Genomic DNA, 20,639 nt, shown 5'->3' on the forward strand with positions numbered 1-20,639 from the left:
TTCTTCATAGCCACTTCATCCTACATCGACGTTAACCTTCTCGCCGTAGTCAAGTAACAGACTTCATCTACTTTTTTATACTCGCACACGTCCCTCTTTTACCAGATTCACTGTACCTTGATACCTCGCGTTGTTTACTACCCGTCCAGACCTCTTTTTAGTCAAATCGTTCCATAAAGCTCCTGTCTCCCTAATTCAATTCAGATCTTTTTCGTTAGTTACTCATCGACCCACCTAATCTTCAGCATTCTTCAGCAACCCCACACCCCAAAACCTTCTATTTCCTTCCTGTCTGCACTGTTTACCGTCCACGTTTTACTTCCTTATAAGGCTACAGCCCAAAGAGAAATATCTGCAAAAGACTTCCAGAGCCTTAAATTTTTACACTATCCAGTCACATCAATGTGACCGCCTGCCAGAAGCCCTGATAACCATCTTTTGGAGCGCCGTCCGCTGCGAGACTCGCAGGAAGAGATTCAGTGAGGTTCTAGAAGGGACCGACAGGGATGTGGAGCCATACCGACTCCAGTGTGGTGGCCAGCTGCGGTAGTTTTCTCGGTTAAGGAGTCACGGGGCGAACAGTGCGGTCGGGATGGCTGTACAAATTCTCCACTGGATTTAAATGTGGGCAGTTTGGTGGACAATGGAGTAAGGTAAACTCATCCTGGTGATCTTTGAACCACGCACGTACACTACGAGTTGTGTAACACATTACATTGTCCTGTTGGCAGTGCCATCGCGCTGGCCATTAAAATTGTTACACCAAGAAGAAGCGCAGATGATAAACGATTATTAATTGGACAAATATATTATACTAGAACTGACGTGTGATTACATTTTCACGCAATTTGGGTGCATAGATCCTCAGAAATCAGTACCCAGAACAACCACCTCTGGCCGTAACAACGGCGTTGATACGCCTGGGCATTGAGTCAAACAGAGCTTGGATGGTGTGCACAGGTACAGCTGCCCATGCAGCTTCAACATGATTCCACAGTTCATCAAGAGTAGTGACTTGCGTATTGTGACGAGCCAGTTGCTCGGCCACCATTCACCAGACGTTTTCAATTGGTGAGAGATCTGAAGAATGTGCTGGCCAGGGCAGCAGTCGAACAATTTCTGTATCCAGAAAGGCCGGTACAGGACGTGCAAATTGCGGTCGTGCATTATCCTGCTGAAATGTAGGGTTTCGCCGGGATCGAATGAAGAGTAGAGCCATGCGTCGTAGCACATCTGAAATGTAACTGTTCAAGGCCGTTGGGATCCAGGAGGGCGTTCCGTATTACCCTCCTGAACCCACCGATTCCATATTCTGCTAACAGTCATTGTATCTCGACCAACGCGAGCAGCAATGTCGCGATACGATAAACCGCAATCGCGATAGGCTACAATCCGACCTTTATCAAAGTCGGAAAGGTGATGGTACGCGTTTCTCCTCATTACATGAGGCATCACAACGACGTTTCACCAGGGAACACCAGTCAACTGGTGTTTGTGTATGAGAAATCGTTTGGAAGCTTTCCTGATGTCAGCACGTTGTAGGTGTCGCTACCGGCGCCAACCTTGTCTGAATGCTCTGAAAAGCTAATCATTTGCATATGACAGCATCTTCTTCCTGTCGGTTAAATTTCGCGTCTGTAGTACGTCATCTTCGTGGTGTAGCAATTTTAATGGCCAGTTGTGTAAAAGGCATGTAGAGGTGGGCATTGTCCGCAAGGATAGATGTGTTGTGCCTTCCAGAATGACGATATCGCTCAAGGGATGCCATGGAAACATTTCCCAAATCGTAATGCTCCCACATCCGGCCTGGACCCTTCCGAAACGTGTTACAGGGCGTTTGCTTCCACACGGTCCGCTTCCGTAGCGTAGCGGCAGCGTTACCGCCTACCAGGCAGAGTGCCCGGGTTCGATTTCCGGAAGGGGACTGGGTGTTGTGTCTCTTTCATCATCACTTTCATCATCATTGACTCGCAATTCGCCGATGTGGGACACCTAAAAAGGACTTGCAATACGACTGCCGAACTCCCCCTAATGGAGTCTCCCGGCCAAAAATGCCATACGATCATTTCTATTTTTTGCTTCCGTACGTCTCACGCCTGACAGGCCAGCGGCCTTGTATCCGATGCAGGATAAACGTGATCCTCTGAAAAGGCCACCCGTCGCCACTCAGTGAACGCCACACTGCGGTAGTGGCCTGCAAATTCCAGCCTTCGTCGCCGATGAACGGCAGTCAGCATGGGTGGGTGAACCTGGCGCCTGCGACGGGTTGCCACGAGCAGCAACTTTCGCTGAACGCTCGTTGAGAAAACACTGTTCCTCACATATGTAAACGATCTTCCGTCTAATACGCAACAAGCGGAATTACTTCTTTTTACAGATGACACTAGTATTGTAATAAGTTCAAGCATACACACAGAAACGGAAGAGTGTTCTCAAAAGTGCCATTGACTGTTTTCCTGCAGATGGTCTCTCCTTTAATTTGAAAATGACACGACAGATACAGTTCTGCACATCTAGGGGTACTACACCAATGGTAAGTTTAAAACATGCTGAGGAAATAATAAGTAAGGTGGAAACTGGTTAGCCGAGCGGTCTAACGCATGGCATTCCGGAGTGGAAAAGAGCGCCTGGTCCCCGGCACGAATCCACCCGGTCGATTTGAGTCGAGGTCCGGTGAGCCGGCCAGTCTGTGGATGGTTTTCAGCGGTTTTCCATCTGCCTCGGCGAATGCGGGCTGGTTTCCCCTATTTCGCCTCAGCTAAACTACGTCGGCGATTGCTGCGCAATCAAACCATTACTCTAGCACGCAAACATAAGGGTTACACTCGTCTGGTGTGAGACGTTCGCTGGGGGGTCCACCGGGCACCGAACTGTACAATAACCCTGGGTTCGGTGTGGGGCGGTGGAGGGGTGAAGTGGACTGCGGTAGTCGTCGTGGGGCTGTGGACCACTGTGGCTGCGGCGGGGACGGAGCCTCTCCACCGTTTCTAGGTGCCCGGTTAACACACAATACAATACAATGTGGAAACTTCTAAAATTCCTAGGTGTCCCTACTGATGAGAATTAAAAATTGAAAAAGCACATCTTGAAACTCCTAAAACAACCTAGTCCAGACACATTTGCACTTAGGATCATAGCAAATCTTGAGACCAATCAGTAAGTTGACATATCCTGCATATTTTAATTCAGTAATGTTGTATGAAATAATTTTCTGAGCTAACTCTTCTTTCAGATAGCCTTCATTGCTCAGAAACTTGCTGTAAGAATAAAACATGGTATTCACCCGCAAGCGTTTTGAATACATCTGTTTAAGGAGTCGGACGTTTTGACTTCTGCTTCTCAGTATATTTATTTCGTCAAAATGTTGTTGTAAATAATCCACTACAGTTTCGCAGGAGCAATGACGTTCCTAATTATAATACCACAAAGAAAAAAGACATCATTACTCCACATTAAGGTTGCCTTTAGCAGAAAAAGGGATCACGATGCTCCAACTAAAATTTTTGATCACTTATCTTGTCATATAACATTTCTGACAAACAGCCAAGAAAAATTTGAATACAAACTGAGAAAGTTTCTGCTTGGCACATATTCTATTGCGCAGAAGCATTTTTATTATTGTAACGTGTAGAAGACGGTGGGTAGGAATTACTAACATCTGTATGTTTAAAGAGTGACCTTATAAATGTCAGCATGTAGGTATATTTACAAATTAATTTGCGGCGTGACTGTAAAATTACTCGGTCCACATCATTACGATTTATCGTTCAGAATGACCCATGGGACATGAAAGTAACTAACCAGCTGCTTGGCTCATCTGGGCATTCAGTCGCTCAACACTTGCAAGACTATTCGCCCATTCACATCTCCGCAGCCGTCTTTCACCCTCTGTCATCCATAGTCTGTGGCGCACCACAGTCCCTCAGCGCCATTTTTCGATACCGCCGTTTTGCCATGCACAGTATATTGCAACCACAGCGGTACGTAAAAAGTTTACAAATTTAGCCATTTCGGAATGCTTCCACCCATGGCTCGAAAGCCGTCAAATGTTTTCGCAGTACGACAACGACTGCACTGTTTTCCGCATGCCCCTCCCCCCCCCCCCCTCCTCCTCCACCCACCCACCGACCTGACACGCCTTGTATACTCTCCACGGCTAACGGCTACTGCTGCCACCTGTGACATGTTATTCCACTTCGACGCTGAACATAGGGGGTGGCCACATTAATGTGGCTGGACTCTATATTTTACTTGCGATATATCTACGGCCAGATAACTTGTCTGGCCTACTGGTAATGCATTATATACACAAACCTTTTTCGTGAATCAGTATACTTATTAGTTAAATCACTATGAAAATCCCTACAGTAGTTTCTGTCTACACGCCAGCAAACTAACCCACCTTGTCTCCGTGCTCCGTAGGCAAAATGTACTTTGGCGGAATATAATCATTTTGCAGTGAATCGCAAACGCCGGTTCTTTTAAGTTTCTCGATAGTGTTTCGCGAAGAAGTCGTCTTCCCACCAGGGATTTTTATTTGAGCTCAGGAAGCATCTCCGTAATACCTGCGTGCTCATCGGACCTAACAGTACCTCTCTGAATTGCTCCGATGTGTTCCTTTAATCTATCTCGCGGGAATTCCACACACTCGAACAATACTCGAAAACTGGTCGCACTGGTGTTGTATACACTGTGTCCTTTATAGATGAGCTACATATCCTCAAAGATCTACAGTCTCCCAAGAAACCACAGTTGACCATTCGGTGACCTAAAATGCTTATGCTATAGCTTACTTTGCAAAGTTACGCCTAGATATTTAATTGACGTAACTGTGTGAAGAAGTAATAAGGTAATCCAACATTACGGGAGTGTGTTTGTCCTCATCAACATTAACTTAAATTTTTCTATATTTATAGCAAGCTGCCATTCTTCACGCCAACTAGAAACTCAGTTTAAGTCATTTTGCATCGTTCTACAGTCACTCAACGACGACACCTTCTCATACAGCACAACAACCTCAGCAAACAGCTGTACAGTGCTTCTCACCCTGCCCGTCAAGTTATTTATGTATACAGAGTATAAGAGCAGTCCTTTCACACTTCCCTAGGGCATTCCTGAGGATACCCTTGCGTCTGAGGAACACCCATCATTGAGGACAACGTACTGGGTTCCATTACTTAAAAAGTCTTCAAGCCGCTTATATATCAGGGAGCCAGTTCGTATGCTCGGACTTTGGTTAACAGTATAAAGTGGGGCGTAGTGTCGAACTCATTCCGTAAATTTAAGAATGTGTACCCTGCCTTTTGTACTTCATCCATGGTTTGCAGGACATCTTGCGAGGAAAGGGCATCTGCAGAGGTTAGACAAAATTATGGAATCACCATGAGGAATGCATGGCAACACACTTATCGCAGTGAACACACCGGTTCCTGTCAGATCACCGAAGTTAAGTGCTGTCAGGAGTGGCCAGTAGTTGGATGGTGACCATCCAGGCCGCCATGCACTGTTGCCATTTTTCGGGGTGCACTCAGCCTCATGATGCCAAATTGAGGAGCTACTCGACCGAATAGTAGCGACTCCGGTCAAAGAAAACCATCATAACGATCCAGAACTGAGCACTATGGAACTTAACTTCTCAGGTCATCAATCCCCTAGAACTTAGAACTACTTAAACCTAACTAACCTAAGGACATCACACACATCCATGCCCGAGGCAGGATTCGAACCTGCGACCGTAGCTGTCGCGCCATTCCAGCCTGTAGCGCCTAGAACAGCTCGGCCACTCCGGGCGGCAACGACCCGGAGAGTGGTGTGCTGACCACATACCCCTCCTATCCGCATCCTCATGCGAGGATGACACGGCGGTCGGATGGTCCAGATGGGCCACTTGTGGCCTGAAGAGGGAGTGCTGTAGCTAGGAATGCATGCTTGAACATAAATGCAGATACTAGCCAAGCCAGCACGTACTGCTGTTATACACTCCTGGAAATGGAAAAAAGAACACATTGACACCGGTGTGTCAGACCCACCATACTTCCTCCGGACACTGCGAGAGGGCTGTAAAAGCAATGATCACGCGCACGGTACAGCGGACACACCAGGAACCGCGGTCTTGGCCGTCGAATGGCGCTAGCTGCGCAGCATTTGTGCACCGCCGCCGTTAGTGTCAGCCAGTTTGCCGTGGCATACGGAGCTCCATCGCAGTCTTTAACACTGGTAGCATGCCGCGACAGCGTGGACGTGAACCGTATGTGCAGTTGACCGACTTTGAGCGAGGGCCTATAGTGTGCATGCGGGAGGCCGGGTGGACGTACCGCCGAATTGCTCAACACGTGGGGCGTGAGGTCTCCACAGTACATCGATGTTGTCGCCAGTGGTCGGCGGAAGGTGCACGTGCCCGTCGACCTGGGACCGGACCGCAGCGACGCACGGATGCACGCCAAGACCGTAGGATCCTACGCAGTGCCGTAGGGGACCGCACCGCCACTTCCCAGCAAATTAGGGACACTGTTGCTCCTGGGGTATCGGCGAGGACCATTCGCAACCGTCTCCATGAAGCTGGGCTACGGTCCCGCACACCGTTACGCCGTCTTCCGCTCACGCCCCAACATCGTGCAGCCCGCCTCCAGTGGTGTCGCGACAGGCGTGAATGGAGGGACGAATGGAGACGTGTCGTCTTCAACGATGAGAGTCGCTTCTGCCTTGGTGCCAATGATGGTCGTATGCGTGTTTTGCGCCGTGCAGGTGAGCGCCACAATCAGGACTGCATACGACCGAGGCACACAGGGCCAACACCCGGCATCACGGTGTGGGGAGCGATCTCCTACACTGGCCGTGACCTCTGGTGATCGTCGAGGGGACACTGAATAGTGCACGGTACATCCAAACCGTCATCGAACCCATCGTTCTACCATTCCAAGACCGGCAAGGGAACTTGCTGTTCCAACAGGACAATGCACGTCCGCATGTATCCCGTGCCACCCAACGTGCTCTAGAAGGTGTAAGTCAACTACCCTGGCCAGCAAGATCTCCGGATCTGTCCCCCATTGAGCATGTTTGGGACTGGATGAAGCGTCGTCTCACGCGGTCTGCACGTCCAGCACGAACGCTGGTCCAACTGAGGCGCCAGGTGGAAATGGCATGGCAAGCCGTTCCACAGGACTACATCCAGCATCTCTACGATTGTCACCATGGGAGAATAGCAGCCTGGATTGCTGCGAAAGGTGGATATACACTGTACTAGTGCCGACATTGTGCAGGCTCTGTTGCCTGTGTCTATGTGCCTGTGGTTCTGTCAGTGTGATCATGTGATGTATCTGACCCCAGGAATGTGTCAATAAAATTTCCCATTCCTGGGACAATGAATTCGCGGTGTTCTTATTGCAATTTCCAGGAGTGTATTTGACCACGAATGGCACCTGTGCAAAATGGTGGGCGCTTCCTTAACAATGGAAGCCAAAGTGTTTGGTGTTTCATGAGGCAACGCATCGGAAATTAATACCGCATACACGGAAAGTGGAAAACATCCTCCTCTGCGTCACAACGCGGACGAAAGTGTGTGGTGAGTGATAGTGACAGACGGTCGTTAAAGAGAATTGTGACGAAAAATAAAGAAGACGGAAGCTGCAAAAGTCACTGCGGAACTGAATGTCGCACTCACAAACCCTGTCGGTACCAAAACAACACGATGGAAACTCCATTAGTAGAGAATTGAGAGACAAGTTGGAATTCCAGAATCACCCATTAGTCATGCAAATGCCCTTAACAGGAAAACGTGGTGCCAAGACAAAAAAACTTGGACTATGGGCCAATGGAAGAATGTCACTTGATCGGATGAGTCTTGCTGGACACTGTCTCCGACTTCTGACAGAATTCGCTCCCTAGACTGAAAGATAGTGGCGTTTCGGTGATGACTTGGCCAATCATACTGTGGTATTTCATTGGCCCCTTGGCTACTCTGCAAGGATTATGTGACCATTTTGGCTGATCAGGTCCATTCCTCCCAGGATACTATGTTTGTTCTCCAACGGGGATGTTGTGTTACAAGGCGACGGGGTCCCTGTCCACACACTTCGCATCGTCAAGGACTGGTTTTGTGAGGATGGAGATGAATTGTTGCATCTCCTGGGTCACCTGTCACCAGATCTCAATATTACTAAGTCTTTGTGGTCTATTTTGGAGAGAAGGATATGTGATAACTATCCTTCATCATCCTTACCCGAGCTTGTCACTATTTTGCCGGAAAAATTGCTACACCACGAAGATGACGTGCTACATGCGCGAAATTTAACCGACAGGAAGAAGATGCTGTGATATGCAAATGATTAGCTTTTCAGAGCATTCACACAAGGTTCGCGCCGGTGGCGACACCTACAACGTGCTGACATGAAGAAAGTTTGCAACCGATTTCTCATACACAAACAGCAATTGACCGGCGTTGCCTGGTGAAACGTTGTTGTGATGCCTGGTGTAAGGAGGAGAAAGGCGTGCCATCACGTTTCCGACTTTGATAAAGGTCGGATTGGAGCCTATCACCATTGCGGTTTATCGTATAGCGGCATTGCTGCTCGCGTTGGTCGAGATCTAATGACTGTTAGCAGAATATGGAATCTGTGGGTTCAGGAGGGTAATACGGAACGCCGTGGTGGATCCCAACGGCCTCGTATCACTAGCAGTCGAAATGACAGGCATCTTATTCGCATGCCTCTAACGGATCGTGCAGCCACGTCTCGATCCCTGAGTCAACTGATGGGGACGTTTACAAGACAACAACCATCTGCACAAACACTTCTACGTTTGCAGCAGCATGGACTATCAAATCGGAGACCATGGCTGCTGTTATCCTTGACGCTGCATCACAGACAGGAGCGCCTGCGATGGTGTACTCAACGACGAACCAGGGTGCACGAATGGCATAACGTCATTTTTTCAGATGAATCCAGGTTCTGTTTAAGGCATCATGTTGGTCGCATCCGTGTTTGGCGACATCGCGGTGAACGCACATTGGAAGCGTGTATTCATCTACTCCATACTGGCGTATCACCCGGCATGATGGCATGGGGTGCCATTGGATGCACGTCTCAGTCACCTCTTGTTCGTATTGACGGCACTTTGAACAGTGGACGTTACATTTCAGATGTATTGCGACCCGTGGCTCTACCCTTCATTCGATCCCTGCGAAACCCTACATTTCAGCAGGATAATGCACGATCGCATGTTGCAGGTCCTGCACGGCCTTTCTGGATACAGAAAATGTTAGACTACTGCCCTGGTCAGCACATTCTCCAATTGAAAACGTCTTGTCAATGTTGGCCGAGAACTGGCTCGTCACAATACGCCAGTCAGTACTCTTGATGAACTGTGGTATCGTGTTGAAGCTGCATGGGCAGCTGTACCTGTACATGCTCTCCAAGCTGCCCAGGCGTATGAATCCAGTTTCTGTTTACAGCATCATGATGGTCGCATCCGTGTTTGGCGACATCGCGGTGAACACACATTGGAAGCGTGTATTCGTCATCGCCATACTGGCGTATCACCCGGCGTGATGGTATGGAGTGCCATTGGTTACACGTCTCGGCCACCTCTTGTTCGCATTTACGGCACTTTGAACAGTGGACGTTACGTTTCAAGTGTGTTACGACCCGTCGCTCTACCCTTCATTCGATGCCTGCGAAACCCTACATTTCAGTAGGATAATGCACTACCGCATGTTGCAGATCCTGTACAGGCCTTTCTGGATATAGAACATGTTCGACTGCTGCCCTGGCCAGCACATTCTCTCACCAACTGAAAACGTCTGGTCAATGGTGGCCGAGCCAGTGGCTCGTCACAATATGACTACTCTTGATGAACTGTGGTAACGTGTTGAAGCTGCATGGAAAGCTTTACCTGTACACGCCATCCAAGCTCTGTTTGACTCAATGCCCAGGCGTATCAAGGCCGTTATTACAGCCAGAGGTGGTTGTTCTGGGTACTGATTTCTCAGAATCTATGCACCCAAAAAACCGTGACAATGTTATCACATGTCAGTTCTAGTATAATATATTTGTCCTATGAATACCCGTTTATCATCTACATTTCTTCTTGGTGTAACAATTTTAATGGCGAGTAGTTATTTACCCATTCCGAGACGACAGGAAGATGTTTTGAATGCCTACGGCTTTCCTATACAGTGTTACGTAGGGTATTGTGTTGTGCTTTTGGTCTTTCCATATTTTTGTCCAATACTTGTATTAGCGAGAACCGTATAAAAATCCCTGAGATTAGCCTTCACATACTGTCAGAAAAACGCGACGGGGGACTTTAATTTATTAATAAGTATAGATGTTCATATATTTCTCTTTTTTGGGAAGCTTTTCGTGCTACTGCCTGTATACATTTTATATCTGTTATCAGAGATTTTTTGTCCAATAGCAAAAATTGTGTACGGTACTTCTTTTAGCATCTCTTCCCGTCTTGTATTAAATTAGTTCGCGATATTCTTTCGTTGTTGTGTTGGGAAATATGTCTGAAAAACATCTTTGCAGTATTAGTCCTGTCGGTTATTTAGTCTGTTGTCAGCTGTCAAGAAAGTTACATTTGTTACTGAAACATCCGTGATCATTTTTATAAGAATGCTAAAAAAGTGCATCAAAGTCTTACAAATGTTAAATATTGCTTTTGTTATGAGTATATGAGTAAACGATGTTTCACCCGTGGTATGGGAGGTCTGAAGAAGGCCGTGAAGACGCCCTGGACGCTCCAGCACATCGCCAATGAAATCGTGCCAAAAGTGAAATAAATGATTTATAACCATTGCCGATACACAATCAGAGAATCGCTAATGATGGTGGCGTATCAACTGGCTCATGTTATCAAACTTTTTTTCTGATGTTTTGGGTATGAAACACATGACAGAAAAATGTGTCTCAAAATTGTTTCGAACAAAAACAGCTGTGAATACAAATTGCTCAAGAGTCGCTGGATGAAGTCAGCAACCATGCGAAATTACTGAAACGTGTCATAACAGTTGAAGAAACGTGGATATACTAATATGAAGTACAATTAAGGCTCAGCCGTTCTAGAGGAAGCATTCTGGATCGCCAAGACCCGAAAAACGTCAAGTGCGGCAAAATGAGAAGTTTACGTTCATTGTGTTCAACGATCTTAAAGACATATTGGACCATGAGTTCTTGCCTAGTTCGAACGTTCAGGAACGAGAAGTATTTACAAGTTCAACGCCATTTATGAGAAACAATCCGATGAAAACGTTCGGATTCGTGGCGAAATAATTGATGGCTTGTGCACCACAATAATGCAGTTTTTCATGCATTGTTGCTTTTCGTGAACTGTTTTTCAGAAACAATTCGGTAGTGATGCCCCAAACTCCATGTTCGCCATGCGCACCCCTGCCCCCCCCCCCCCAAAAAAAAACTGAAAGGTACTTGCTAACCAAAACACGAAATTGTCAGATGTCAGATACTGAACGGCTGCCGTCATATGAAAAACTATAATCTTGACAAAAGTGACTACTTAATTTTCCAGTCTTGTGATAAATCAAGTTGGTACTTTACTTTATTCAGTCTCTTTAAATTTTTAACTGATTTACTCACCTATATACGTCCTCAATCTGACAATGGATCTAGTTAAATGCAACGGATAACTTTACTTCCTTCAGTTCCTTCAACGAAATAATCAGAATGTCATAGCTAACTACACTAATAAACATTTGATCTTATTCCTTCACAAATGCATTAAGGATGGATATGGGAGTGTAGGACACAAATCGTAATCCCATAAGCATTCCGTCTAAATGATTTGTTAATCAAACAACTTATGCGTGGACAAATGGTTCAAATGGCTCTGAGCACTATGGGACTTAATTTCCATGGTCATCAGTCCCCTAGAACTTAGAACTACTTAAACCTAACTAACCCAAGGACATAACACACATCCATGCCCGAGGCAGGATTCGAACCTGCGACCATAGCGGTCGCGCGGTTCCAGACTGTAGCGCCTGGAACCGCTCGGCCACCTAGGCCGGCCGTGGGCAAAGGGTAGACAGGAAAAGTGCAGTTACAAAAATAAACACTATTCATACAAGAGTTAAATTAAATTTACCAGTGCACCAAACTGAGTAGCGATAGAGTCTTGCCAGGATAACGAAATAACACGCGAATAGAAATAGAAATAACTTAGACATTGTTTTTCACCACCGATACTGGTAGGAAGCCCACTGCTTAATCATCAGAGAGAATCTCAACTCAACCGTGAGCAGGTCGCAAACCAAGAAAAATCCATTAAATTCTATATAGTGAACGAAAATAAAAATAATTCGCATACATAGGTACTCGCTGTGCTTCACAAATTTAAGTCTGACCAACTAACAACAGAGATCTGAATTTCAACGTATAACACGTGTTAGAGCATACTACTATACATACAAAGAAACCCCATCTCTTACTCGATAAAATTCAGCTGTAATGCAATACTGTGCACATATATAACCACGAAGGCTAAAGTTATGTTTACTGGAAAATTATGAAAGAAAAAATTCAATTTGGCCAACCCCACAAAGTGCAAAAATCTGTTACTTACACTATTCCAGATTAATGAAAAATATGCTACCATATAAGCATGCATTCTGCTGTTCAAATCGAAGTCAATCTGATGATCATTAAGGAAATTCACTACACTGTACTCGGAGCAACACGTGTTGAACAGACCATGATTTACAGAAAGAAAACTGAAAGAAAAATCACTTGAAATTTTGAATCTTCAGTACTTTAGTGGGCATCACTCAAGAATGCAAGGCGCAAGCTTTTACTGAAAGTTAAATAATGATAAGACGTAAATCCTAGCATAACCCGCCATTCAAGGTGGCTTAACAAAGACATCTACTTTATAGTCCTCAGACTTATGCAAAATATAGAATTCAGCTCTGTTCTTCTCGCTGTTACGTTCCGCGAATTTTATTTACACATTTCTCCTTACCAGCTGTATGGGAGAGTGAAGTTTCTTTATATTATAGAACATCAGACACTGTGGGCAATTCACGCACACACAAAATACTCCGCACCAAGAGTACAAGAAAGAGTAAATCCATCTCGAATACACCTCCTACCAAAACTAACGTAGCTTTCCCAAAAGTCCAGAAAGGCTGAAGCAGAGATGGTTAAATGTTACACACTAATCACATTTCAGTAACTTGAAAAAGACTGGAGTAAAGACAGAGGACACCTGCTCTTACCTAGTTACAGAGGCCGAGTCAGGTACCTGGCAAACAGAGTGTGTCTTCCGCTTTTCAGTGGCCAGGGGATAGTCAAAGATGACCAGCGTACCGCCTGCAGCTTAACGGTATACCTGCTCGGGCACCTAACCTGCGGCAATTTAAAGCTCTCTGTCTTTCGACTGAAATTACCTCTATTAGTACAACTGCCCTAGCATATAACAAAATTGACTGAAGTCGGGAAGTGCCACGGGTTGAGCTGGTGTTCAGCTGAAATCGGAAATCGGTGACGTGATGTCCCTGGTTAGCTACTTTGAGACGACATATTGATTTCATCGTTCTTCCTTGTTTCCGTATTATAACTTGCGAATTATGACAGTATGCCATTTCAAGGCAACGGCGCATTGAAAATTTATCAAAGGCACGTCACTCTAGGTGTAATTAAATGTCAGTTAATTACACATCGGCTGGAAAAGTCCTCAGGAGAGTCTAGTGTGCACGAGAAAAATGTTAAAAATAGAATGTGATTGCTGTCATCATATGGTTCGAAAATGAAATGAAATGATCGTGTGGCATTGCTGGCCGGGACGCCCCTTACGGGAGAGTTCGGCTGCCGGGTTGCAAGTCTTATTTCAGATGACGCCACAATGGGCGACTTGCGTGTCGATGAAGATAATGAAAGGACGATGAGGAGAACACGACACCCCGTCCACGAGCGGAGAAAATCTCAAACCCGACCGAGAAACAAACCTAGGCCCACTGCATGCCAGGCAAACGCGTCACCACTCAGCTTAGCAGGTAGACATGTGCTGTTGCAATGTAGAAGAAGATTTGCGTCTTGGTAGATGCTAACTTTATTTTTCATCTTCTCGTAAGCAACAGATTCTGGGACTTTCTTGTTCATGTAACAGAAAAGCATTTTCTGCAGTAATTGGTGTTTCTTTTATTCCGTGACTTCAGTTTGATTAGAAAACGAAAGATGAAAAGAGCAGCAGTCGTATTTACAGTCTTGCTTGTCATAAATAAATAGCTGTGATCAAATGCATAACAGTGTTTTCGTAAATTTGGCGGGAAAGAGAAAGATCGCACCATACAGCAAGCGAGGGTTTCAGACGAATGGACGGACGTTGTGTGAGCTGTTAGATTTCAGCCGAACGTCAGCCGCACGCCGTAGCACTTCCTCATTGTCCATACAACAGATACTGGTTTCCCTTACGAAAACTAACACTCACTCATTTCAATCAAACACTGCAGATTAATAATAGGAAAGGGATATATGAAACATACGGGTGTAAAAGTCTGAAAGTGAATATTGAGGATAAAACTAGTCATTTCCTTCCGAGAGGCTTAGTACTTTGGCAGACAGATAGCAGTTGTCGATGTCAAAGAGAATGACTTCCAAGAGCAGATAAATATATGAGACGAATCTTGGAACACCCCCCCCCCCCCCCCACTCTCTTTGTCCGCCTCCTCCTGCCTCTCACTCTGTGCAGCTCTTCCTCTTCCCTTTCTCTGTCCATCTCCTCTTTCCCCTCTCTCTGTCCATCGCTTCCTTACCCTCTCTCTGTCCATTTCCTCCTTTCCCTCTCTCTCTCCATCTTCCCCATCCCTCCTCTTTATCCACCTCTTCCTTCCCCTCTTTCTGTCCATCTCCTCCTTTCCTTATATATCTTGAACAGTGATACAACTTTGCAGGTACATTGAGCGACGTATGTGGATGCTACCTGTTAAACGCGTTGCGAATAGAGTGGGTAGCAAGGAATTAATACATTTAAACATGACGTAATACCTGATGCTACAGTTTGACTGCATGAACAGCGAAAATGTAGTGTGGGATAAATTTTTTCCCTTTCATCATGGATGGGTGGAGGGTTCAGCGAGAAAAAAATTCGTGAAGGTTTTAAATTATGTATAAATTTTTTTTCACTTCAGTAAGAGCTCTCGTTCTGAAATACTGCATCAATAAAATCAACCCCCACCGCTTAGATAGCTTGGTGGTTCTTACCCCACACAGACCAAGTTTGGTTGAAATCGTTTCAGCGGTTCTAGACTGCTTCGCGAGAACAACGTCAATAACATAGTCAAAGTTGTTTGGCGACTCCATGGAGTGCTGTGTGCACAACGACCATATATGTTAAATTAGAAGGAAGGTCAGCGTTGGCCGTAATATTGATGGTTTATCAATAGCAAGATCGATTTTCAATCACACAGTGGTCATCTTCAGTGCTGGAAGTTAAAAATTTCACATAGCGATGACTGAATAAAAAAGAAAAACCACAAATACACCCGAGTATAAACCAAGTGTTGGAAAGAACATACCTGTGGTGTACAAATTAAAGTCATAGGCACTGGTATCGAGTTATTATCAGTAACCACAACTGAGAAACGATCACAATAACTGAAGCTGCTGTTTACATTCACCTATACAGCAGACCTCGGTTTGACATGGCCCTGGAACGCCCTCTATGTGACGTGTGTCACGTGAAGACTTAACAGTACTTTATTTGGCAAGAGATTACCACAAAAAACCAAAGTACAGATGCAAATTTTTATTTGAATATTTCAATTTTAAAACTGTACATCAAAAAACGCATAGCAAAAAAGAAAGGGGGAAATGCACATCTTGCCAACATACGCTAGCATGTTATTTTCAAACAACTTAAAAAACAAGTAAGAATAAAAATCAACAGGTAAAATTATATGATGTCAGATTAGAGGACTAGTAAAACAGAAAAACATACAAATAACATGACATCAAATATAACAGAATTTGTTATAACACAATCAGAGATATAAAGTTCTTAATTTACGTAAAATATTACATTGAAACCAAGAAGTCAAATACATAAATAGTGGTAATTATACAATGTATGCCACAACATAGCAGGTCAAAATGCCATGAAACACATTACGTGTTGTTTTTTTTTTTTTCAGTGTGCAGACTAACAATTTTTTATCGTATTTAACGACGTGATGATACACACATCTCATTCGTCCCGTTGAGACATGTGAACTTTTTATATAAATTTAAAAAATCATCGTCATTATGAAAGCAGATTGTTTTAAAATCACATTGTGGATGGAAAATTATTTTTATTTAAAAATTAAATTTTTAAATAAAAATAACTTTCCAAAAGTGACTTTTATTTTCAGTAGAACCACGAAAATCGGTTATTATATCAGTCAGCCAACGATGAAGTAGAGTGCTTACAATATCGTCTTTTTTCCATGATTCCCATTTAAATTCCCCGCGTAGTCCTGTTACATTTTCGTGCGGGCTATACTGGCCTATAGAATGCTAGGAGCGTGTCTCTGAATTCTGTGGAAGCCTACTGCCGTGCCTGTGTGATAAGGACTGCAGTTGGCGGCACAAGTGCCGTGCTGGATACAAACGCGTTGGCTGCTCCGCAGGCGGTGGACGGCGGCGGCGGCCGGGAGGCGGTGCAGGGCGGCCCTGGCGGCGGACGGGTGCGGCTCTTCTCCTCGGTGGTGAGCGGCCTCCGCATGGACACCAACTACACGTTTGAGGTGCGGCCCGCCGCCCCGCAGGGCGCCGCCGCCAAGGCGCGCGGGCAGACCATCGCCGTCGCCACCAGGGGCTGTGAGTAGGCGCCGCTCCAGCTGGCACCGTCGAGTGCATTAAGCGAGCACCGGACACAACATTGCGTCCGCCAGCTGAAGGCGTGCTAGTCGCTTTGGGGCGCAGCAGGTGGCGTAGAGCTGGTGCCAGGCTGTCACGTGACCTTCCACCACCGACCTAAGTCGCGCAAGTGAAATTTTGGAAATGTGTGGTAAGGTCCTGTTGGACCAAACTGCTGTGGTCATCGGTCCCTAACCCTTTCACTGCCCATTTACTCTCAGCGGCTCCCGCCCTGTGCACGTTATTTTCACCCGGTTCGTAAATAAACGACTGTAGCAGTCTACCGTTATTATTGAGATAAAAATGAGACGCAAAATCCAGTATTGTCGGTGTAAATCGTTTCCTTCTTATTTCGTTCAAAAAATGTACTTTATTGGGAGAAAAAAATTACGAGGGTCAGTCAAAAAGTAATGCCTCCTATTTTTTTTCTACGTTTAATTGTCAGGAAATTTAAATGCAATTACATAGGTTGAAAACCACAACATTGAGGATCATTTTGTCATTTTTCAATGTAATCTCCGCCCATCTCTACAGTTTTGGTCCATCTTTGAACAAGGGCATGTATCCCAGCACGGTAAAAATCACAGCTCTGCTTCCTAAGCCATTGACGCACGGATGTTTTGACGGCCTCCTCATCTTCAAAATGAATCCCACAATGAGCTTCTTTTAGTGGCCCGAACAGATGGAAGTCTGATGGTGCCAGGTCAGGGCTGTATGGGGGATGAGGCAAAACTTCCCATCCAATTTTGACAATCTCGTCAGAGGTGTGACGACTGGTGTGTGGTCTTGCATTGTCATCCAAAAGAAGAACATCTGCCATTGATTTTGTTGGGTGAACTCGCTGAAGACGTGCTTTAAGTTTTTTGAGGGTTGTGACGTATTGAACAGAATTTATTGTGCATCCCTGCTCCAAAAAATCAACCAGAATCACACCCTCTGTATCCCAGAAAACTGTTGCCATAACTTTCCCTGCCGATCGCACAGTTTTGAATTTTTTCTTCCTCGGCGAACTTGTGTGACGCCACTCCATTGACTGCCTCTTTGATTCGGGTTCAAAAAAATGCACCCATGTTTCGTCCCCGGTCACAATTTTTTTCAGAAACTCATCTCCCTCCAAACGGAAGCGCTGCAAGTGTTGGGAGGCTATTGTTTTCCTTGCCTCTTTATTCTGATCGGTTAACATTCTTGGAACCCACCGTGCACAAACTTTTGAGTACCCCAATTGTTTAATAATCGTGATCACACTGCCTTTACTAAGAGAAATAATGCGACACACTTCATCTGCAGTCACCCGACGGTCACCACGAATGATGTCATCAACTTGCTGAATGTTGTGTGGAGTCACTGCACTCACCGGCCTGCCGCTCCGCTTTTCGTCAGTCAACGGTGTTTGCCCTTCAGCTTCCTTACAACGACGAACCCATCGTCTAACAGTGCTGACATCCACTGTCACAACACCATACACCTTCTTCAGTCTTTCATGAATGCGTATGGGCGTTTCACCTTCTGCATTCAAGAATTCAATCACACAACGCTGTCTCAAACGAACATCGATGTCGGCCATCTTACAAACTTCTGCTGTGCTGCCACCTGTTGACACAGAAAGTTACTACTGCAGTGGATTGCAGAAGAAGGTTTGAGGAATGGCGCCAAATTCAAATTTTTCACTTAACTTAATTTTTTTAAGTAGAAAAAAAATGGGAGGCATTACTTTTTGACCGACCCTCGTACTTCGAAGTGTGATATCTCTCCAAACAAAAATTCAAACATAAAGGCACATTACATTTTACACAAGTCTATCTTGTGTCACTTCGTTTATCATGTTTTGTACATACAATATACCTTCCCTGGCCGGTCTTCTTCTTTGAAGAAACGACATAAAGTGGCGCTCGGTTAGGCGTAAGGGATTGTCACCATCAGCCGATCTTCTTCCACGACGTCCAAAAATGGTTTAAATGGCTCTGAGCACTATGGCACTTATCATCTGAGGTCATCAGTCCGCTAGAACTTAGAACTACTTAAACCTAACAAACCTAAGGACATCACACACATCCATGCCCGAGGCAGGGTTCGAAGCTGCGATCGTAGCGGTCGCGCGGTTCCGGACTGAAGCGCCTAGGACCGTTCGGCCACCCCGGCCGGCCCACGACGTCCCTCTGTTTGCACTTGGTGGAGAATCTCTAGGACCTCCTTGACAAGTTTCTGTTGAAAATCAGATACTGAAATATTTCGTCCCGTTTGAGTTTTATATAATCCATGCGCATTGAGCAGAGACAGATCCACCAAATGAAAAAATACGTTTTTATACCATTTTACAGTTTTTCCTACACATTTGACTGAACTTAGCATCATATCGCTCCTGTCGACGGCCCCCATATCTTCAGTGTAGCTTACGATGCAAGCTGGTTTTGTTTTTCGTTTATTCGTGGTTCTGTCAATTTTGTCAGTCGCTGTAATTTCACTTTATGAAGAGTTGAAAGCATCCTCACTTCCCGCTTGTGCTGCCACTTCAGAGCAAGGAGTTTATCTGTTGACATAATCTCGATCTCGCCTTTTCTAAGTTTTTTTTGTTAAAGCAGGCATGCCTTTGCGGTTTTTTCTCACAGTTCCACAGGCATTAGTCACTCTGTCATGCAAATAAAAAAATAACGTCGGGCTAGTGTACCAATTGTCAACATATAATATGTGACCTTTACCAAGGTAACGTCCAAGTAAAGTGAGAACAATGCTTCCAGGTATTCCAACATTTACACCAAAGTCAGATTCTTTTTTCACGTCTGTTGCTGCACCCACATAAATAATTAAGTCAAGAATATAACCAGTTTCACAATCACATAACACAAAAAAGTTTACACCAAATCAGTGGCGTTTGGGTGGAATGTACTGCTTGAAGAAGACACGACCTTTGAAGAGAACTAAACTTTCGTCAATGCACCAATTTTTAAAACGATAGAAAACACCTGGCAATACTTTTCTTAAGTGAGCCACAATTCGACGTAATTTCCAGATTTTGTCATCTCCAGGGTCCTCACTGTTATCAGCAAAATGTAACATTCTAAGTAACAGAAGATATCTATCTTTCGGAATGATTTACGCCAACACTGGAGTACACAGTAACTGATCATTGGTCCAATAACTGTTTATTTCATTTTTTATCACTTGAGCCATCAGAAAATTTACAGCAAGGAAACAGTAAACTTCGTCACAGTTTGTGTTTTTCCAATGCCGCAGTCCTGATTTTTCACTGGCGTCATTTCAAAGGTGTTCATAATATAAATTACATTGCTCAGCTATGTAGCTCACAATTTCTTGACTAAAAAAATCTTGGAAGCAGTCGTGTAGAGTATATAAATCATCTAAACTGACGATTTGGAACTGGAACCCCTGTTATCGAAATTATACACTTGAGGGTCCAAAACAGAGTCTTTCCATCTAAAATCAACTGTTTTGTGTCTATTAGAGGATTTTTCAAGCATACACTATGGCTCTTCTTCGGAATCGGTGAAAGAATTGACGATATCATCAAAATCTGGATCTGCATTTACTGGTGCAACGTCTGTTGGTTCACAAATATTTTTTATCGTCGTCATTATCTGTCCTCCAATAATCAGCTGGATTGGGCACGATGTCCTCGTCGTCACTTTGGTTTAGAGTACTCAGCAGCTCATCGTCTGTAAACGGACGGTAACGTCGCGTCATTTTATTCGGTAACGCGGAAACGGCCGCACACAAACTAGGTAACATAGCGATACGCATGAACTCAGCAGAAAGAGAATTCAGCATTCAATAATC

General features: G+C 44.9%; 1 protein-coding gene across 3 annotated transcripts in view; it reads left to right on the forward strand.

The window, feature by feature from the left end:
* The window catches only part of LOC126335153 (uncharacterized), a 459,220-nt gene that overhangs the window by 387,285 nt on the left and 51,296 nt on the right, over window positions 1-20,639 (forward strand). For all 3 annotated transcript variants that reach the window (XM_049998126.1, XM_049998124.1, XM_049998125.1), the window contains one exon: window positions 16,619-16,808. In XM_049998126.1, coding sequence (XP_049854083.1) covers window positions 16,619-16,808 — 190 coding nt within the window. The remainder of the gene's footprint in view (window positions 1-16,618; window positions 16,809-20,639) is intronic.

This window comes from Schistocerca gregaria, chromosome 2 (assembly GCF_023897955.1).
Source record: "Schistocerca gregaria isolate iqSchGreg1 chromosome 2, iqSchGreg1.2, whole genome shotgun sequence".
NCBI classification, from domain to species: domain Eukaryota; kingdom Metazoa; phylum Arthropoda; class Insecta; order Orthoptera; family Acrididae; genus Schistocerca; species Schistocerca gregaria.